This window comes from Tetrao urogallus (genome assembly GCF_951394365.1).
Source record: "Tetrao urogallus genome assembly, chromosome: 1".
NCBI lineage: Eukaryota > Metazoa > Chordata > Aves > Galliformes > Phasianidae > Tetrao > Tetrao urogallus.
Genome location: NC_136813.1, coordinates 80,980,824 through 80,986,823, shown reverse-complemented (window position 1 = coordinate 80,986,823; position 6,000 = coordinate 80,980,824). Strand labels below are relative to the sequence as shown.

The 6,000-nt window shown below is 38.8% G+C and overlaps 1 protein-coding gene across 1 annotated transcript in view; it reads left to right on the top strand.

Moving 5' to 3' along the window:
- Positions 1 to 1,121: 1,121 nt before the first annotated feature.
- Positions 1,122 to 6,000, top strand: part of DMD (dystrophin) — a gene marked incomplete at both ends in the record, with an annotated part of 1,041,552 nt that continues 1,036,673 nt past the window's right edge. Inside the window, one exon of the mRNA XM_079549062.1 lies at positions 1,122 to 1,218. Coding sequence (XP_079405188.1) covers positions 1,122 to 1,218 — 97 coding nt within the window. The remainder of the gene's footprint in view (positions 1,219 to 6,000) is intronic.

The following is a 6,000-nucleotide window of genomic DNA, read 5'->3' as shown; positions in this document are numbered from 1 at the left end:
CTGTTGCCTGTTTTGAAACGTCCTTTTTTTCTTCTGCCTCAGGTATTCAAACTTTCCAGTGTGGGGTCTGGGCTGTTTATTCAGATAATGAGCAAGCAGCAGATGCATTAAAGATGAACCGCCTCGACTCTGAATTTTGGGCAGAAGTGGTGGGAGGGGATGCAGCTAATTTAACTCGGTGGATGATTGATGTAGATATGTCAACTTCTATTAATATTCTTTTGAAATCACTGATGCAAGCATGTTTTTACCTCGACTCAAAAGAAAATAAAGACAACAGAACAATCCTATTGCTTTCGTTTGTTATACTCAGAGGCAGTTAAGTAAACTGTCGCTATGGAGCATCCTCCACAGGCTGCTGACAAGCAGCTCCTGGTGGTGCTCTTACCACTTTAAGAATATCAGGATGCTCTAACAGAGCTTTCCGCTTATTGCTAAAATGTCAAAAACAAAAAGCAAAAGTCACCTACAGGTAGGTCTAGATAAATTGCTTTAAAATCTGCCATTCCCTCATTAGACAGCCATTCATTACCACGGAAAGAGCTAAATACGGGTGCTGAGGTGGGGGTATAAAAGCCATGTTTAAAACGAAACGGAGTTGAGAGCCTGAATACACAGTGCTGTTATTCAGAAGTAGCTTTCGAGCCGAGAGTTTTAACGGGAAGGTGCTGTTTGGACAGAAATCAACAAACATTTAGCTGAAGTGTGAATAATTCAAGCGTGCCTGAAGAAGCGTGCTGTCTGAAAAGATGAAATGCAAGACTAAAAGAATCTTCAAACATTTGCATCAGCCTTAGAGGACAATGCAAGCAGCAGGATTTGAAACAGATTCGCAGATGCACTCTCTTTAGGCAGAGAGAATGCTCATTAAATGCAAGATGCTTCTGTTGCTCGTGCGTTTGCTCAGAGGTATAGCTTTGCAAGGCTGACGTATCAGATAAAGTCAGAGTGGTTACCACACTGACGGTGTAGCAGCTGCATAATAAATGATGGAGAGAATCATGTTAGGCATGCCCACCTAACCTAACTTGAATCATGCGAAAGGGGAGCTGCTGGAATTCAAATAGACTTTCTGGTTCCCAGCAGTCGGCAGTAATAGAATGCTTTCAGGAAGATGACAGATGCAGGGGAAAGATGCTGTTTTGCACTATCTTGATTTGTTACGGCAGCCAACTTATTGGCGTGATGGAGTGACAAGAAAAGCAGCTGGCATGGAAGGTAGGATTATCAAAGCTATTGCATCATTATGAATGTAATTAGAAACTGACCATGACAAAGCATATGCTAGAATGAGCTGCCGCTGATGGCAGAGGATTTGTTGCCGAGGTCCGGAAACTCTGAAAACAACATTCCTTTTGCAGAATGGATTTTGCAGTTTCGTTTGTGCCTGTGTTACCCTTTCTTTCCTGCTTGCCTCCAAGCTCGGGGATTCGCTTGCTTGCGAGAGTGTTGTGTTAGGATGAGGCTGAAGAATAAAGTCTGTTCCAAGTCTGGGAAGCCTCAGGTAGATAGAAACAAATGTGAAAGAGAAGACTGGCAGAGGCTCCCTCTGATTCACTTGCAAGCTCTGATTGATGTATTGGCATATTGAGGAATCCCAAGGAAATGAAGATACATGCACAAATGTTCTGGTATAATGAAAAAAACATTATTGCAGGTCTTGGCTTTATAGTTAGTTTTGCTGACAGATTTTATTCCCCATCAGTTTTCAGCTCTTGACATTTATTTGGTTGTTCGGTATTATATAAAGAAAATACATCAATATCTCCTGCAGGCTTTCTCAACAACTCCAGCATCTGTTTGAGCTATTGAACTGTATTCACGTTTTGCCAACTTGATGCCTACCCAGCTGGTCTGTCATTTCTCGCTTGATTACTGCTCTTAATTTATCCGTATCAGCTTGTTTCAGATAGGATTTTGAAGGCTGTTAATGAGAAATGACAGTAGCTGCTAAATTATTGAAAATTCGAATATTCTTATTTTTGAAACATCAGAAAATCTTGGTGTGCATTTTGTTAAACTTGTATTCTGTATTATAGGGAGGTTTTTGTATAATCACTGTGAGTACTTTAAAGTAGACAGGTCACAAGCATAACTTCCAACTGACTATTTTTAGAAAGTTGGAGAAAATGGAAAGATACGTGCATCTTTCTGATTGCTTCCTCCTGTCCACCCCTCCTTGCAATACCCTCTGTGCTGTGGGGAGCAAATCATTAAATGTATACTGTACATATTGAAATATATTTTGTTGCCACTAGGGTGAAACCACTTGGCAATTTTGAACAGGTGATTTGAACAGGTTTAAAACAGATGTCAGCTCTGTTGGCTGGATTGCCCTGGATGTAAAAAAAGTAAAAGTATTGTTTTCTTAAGTGTAAGCAGGACTTCTCTTCCCTTCCAAACTCTTCTTGATCACTCACAGGATATAACTATGTTGAATTATTTGCATTATTGTGCTATACAGAATGACCTTTTTCATAACATAAGCTCTGTTCTTCACCAGTTATATCACTTTTTCCAAGTTTTTTTTTTCTTTTTCCACTAAGTCTGTCATCATACTGGATATTCACTTTTCTGATTTCATTTTAAATGACTTTGCTGGCTGTACACTATGTAATCTTGTCAAAAGAGGATCAGGCTATTAAACGCTAAATGTTGCTGAGTAAAGCTGTAACAGTTTCAGAAAGATAGATGTTTCTAGATACACAGCAGTGAACCAGCCCTGAGGAAGTTTGAAGGTAAAGATGGGTAAAACTGATATACTGTTGGGTAGTAGGAATGTTTCCCTGCTTTGATCACCTCTGGGAGGCATTTTAAATTATTTTAGAACTGCTAGGAGGAGAGGTGCACTTATTAATGGTCAGAATTACTATGGGGTTTCTATAGCCAAAAGTAGTTCTGTGTTTTTGATGGAAAAAAAAAACGATGACATAAAAAACAGTTTTATTTCAGGGAAGCTCTGTTAATCGTAACAATAATTTGTCTGTGACAATGATGAAAACAACACAGAGAGAATAACCCACAGAAACAGCATGAAATGCCATTCACCCTTTCAAGGTAGCATTAAGACTGTTTCATATTGCATGTATTATGTGTTCTTCTGGAGCTCTGGTCACTCCTTGTGAAAAGAGTGCTGTGTGGCTGTTATCATGCTGTAGCTACTTGAAACTGTCTTTTCCTTGTGATGCCAGTACTTGTGTGTTGTGTGTAGCTGTCATCCGACAAGTGATTTTACAGTTTGTTTTTGTTTTATCTCTATTTTTTTTTTTCTGATGGTTTAAGACGACACTAGATGGAGCTAGCTGTTGATTATAAATAGAGCTACAGTAATATAGGCCCATCTAATGAGCAAGCCCCTGTATATAATGATGACTGTTGAAAATAACAGTTTTAAAGATGCGAAGTGTTGAGTTGGACATTAGCCATGAAATTCTAGATCTGGTGGGGCTAAAGGAAGCAATTTCTTCCTTTTGCTTTCTTTTCATTATTTTACAAGCTAGTAATCAAAGATGAAAAATAATAGGGGGGAAAAAAAGGCATCTATAATCAGAGAGGTTGGGGAAGCAAAAGAACGGAAATAGAAGAAGAAAAGAGGACAGAAGTAGCATTAAGAGCCAGCAGATGTTTCCACTGTAGATACATGCAGATATCCTATTGTGTATTTGTCTCACTTAAGCCTGATGCACATTTTGTCTTGCATATAAATCCTCTTTCTGTTCTGTTATTGAATTAATTTCTATAGCTAGTATCTTTCACTTTATATTTAGATATGGAACCAATATTTTAAAATTATTTCCGGAAGGATGATCTAAAAGGTGTGTAAGGGTACAGGAAGTTCACTCACTTGTTGGCTAGCCATAATTAAGAAAAAATGTAAAGGGTTTCTTATTGAATGGAGTGGAAGCTGATTATATTCACTCTCTCACATGATTCAGTTTATTAATCCCAGGTAAGGATAAGAAATCTGCAGTCCCAGACCATGTGACAACCTGAGAAATATACACCTGCTTTCGCATAGATTTACAGACAGGTATCTCCAATACGTACATATATTGGTTCAACAGAGGAAGAGAAATCAGGATATATGTTGATGCTTAGTTGCATGAACTAGGGAAAGAAAAAGAGAAGGTAAGTAAGTGTGAGATGAATACAAGGAAAGGAACAGATAAGAACAAAGATTAAGAATTAGAGCTGGAGCAGTCTGACCAAATCATGTTGATGATAATTGTCACCGGCATCTGTTGAGTGAAATACTTGTAAGTTCAGTCAATGTCTTGTTCTTACAAAGGGAGTTGGGATATGGAGCAGCTCAAGTTGGTGAGGAAAACGTGTGGGAAGGAAGTGAAAAATGTCTGATTCTCTAGGAGGACTGAATGTTGACCTTACTGGCCAGAGAAATGTGAAACTTCAGTATGTAGTTGGAAGTATGAGTTAGAATGATCCTAAAAGGGTGCTAGAATTTCTGGACAAAACCAAATTGTCCTTGAGTCTGTTGCTTTATAGAGAGAAGAGTCTTGAAAGGATGTAGTGCTGCTTCGTCTGCCTGAAGAGACCTCCTCACAGACATATCAGGACATCAGCTGTGGTAGAGACAGGTGTTTTTTGTTTTTTTTTGGTCAGAATTTTTCAGTACTTTATTGAGACTTGCTCTTTTTCTTTTTCCATTTTTTTTTTTTGTTTGTTTGTTTTGTTTTTGTTAATAAATGTTCTTTACCAGAAATAGAGCTTTTGAAATGCGTTAAGGTGCCATTACTTCTATTTCTGCCCCCTGTACAGTACTCTGTGCCACCACCCCAGGATGAATACATCCTGAGACTAAGCCCACGTGCTCTGACTGTTTGTTCTGACAGCAGAGACACATTTGTTGTGCTACTATTCTTGGCTTTCTGATGCTGTTCAGCTGCTGTTTCCACTCAAATTTTTGTTCCCGCTGAATAAAGAAGAAATTCTGTTTTAGAAATACACAGTATTGGGAAACGTCTGACCATTTCCGGTAAGGATCGTGAGAAGCTAACCTAGGAGAAGGCTCTTGTCTCAGTTGCTAAAAAATGTTGTTTCTTAAATCCACTGGAGCAGGAGTAAAAATGACATAGAAAGTTGAGAAATGGAAGTGAGTCGCTTGTTGCATGAGACAATCATTGGAGGAATGGGTGGTCATCACCTTGTAGAACATACATGAGGAATGCCATGTGTGGGGGTGAAGGTTATCCAAGGGATGTTACCGAACATGTGGTTTTGCACTGCCAACTTTTCACGTTATATGCGTAATCAGAATGTATTAATAAACTAAGTCCCTGCACATATTTTCCTTCGAGATCTGGAGTTCAGATCTGCTAATAGGGGTTTGTTTTTGTGGGTTTTGTAGTAGTAGTTGTTTTTTCATATAAAAGAACTAAAATTGTTAATAATTTTGGGGTTGTATTTGATAGTAAATGCTAAAGGAAATCCTTTCTCTCCTCTTCAAACTAAGGTCATAAAGGATTAGACTGCATATCCTCGAAATCGTATATTTTTAATCTCCATAGGAAATGCTGAGATTTACAGAGACTGTTGGTAGTAGCTAAGTAGCGCATTAAATTCCTTCATGATGTTGGAAGGAGTGAAGGACAGGGAGAAGTTTAATCTGTCTGAACAGTTGCTGGACTTGCTTAGTAAAGACATCCAGAGAAAAGTTTGAGGATTTTCCAAAGGTTGACATTCTGTCTTCCTATTTTTTTCATTCTGGTGAAATTGCTAGGTACTCAGACCAGAAGATTACAGAATTTGAATTGGAAGTAACAGAAAAAACCTTAAGCTCAGTGCTCTGCTGAATATCGTAGCAGATGGGTTTAGCCCGTCTCCTTATTCTTACTCTGTGCTCCAAAATGTTTGCTGCAGAACTGGAGCTGTAAAATGGTGTCACCATGGAATCCTCACAGAAGTGTTCTGGACATGGTAGACCCAGTAATGCAATTGTGAAAGGGGAAGAACTCAAAGGAGGGAGACTGTATATCAGGACTT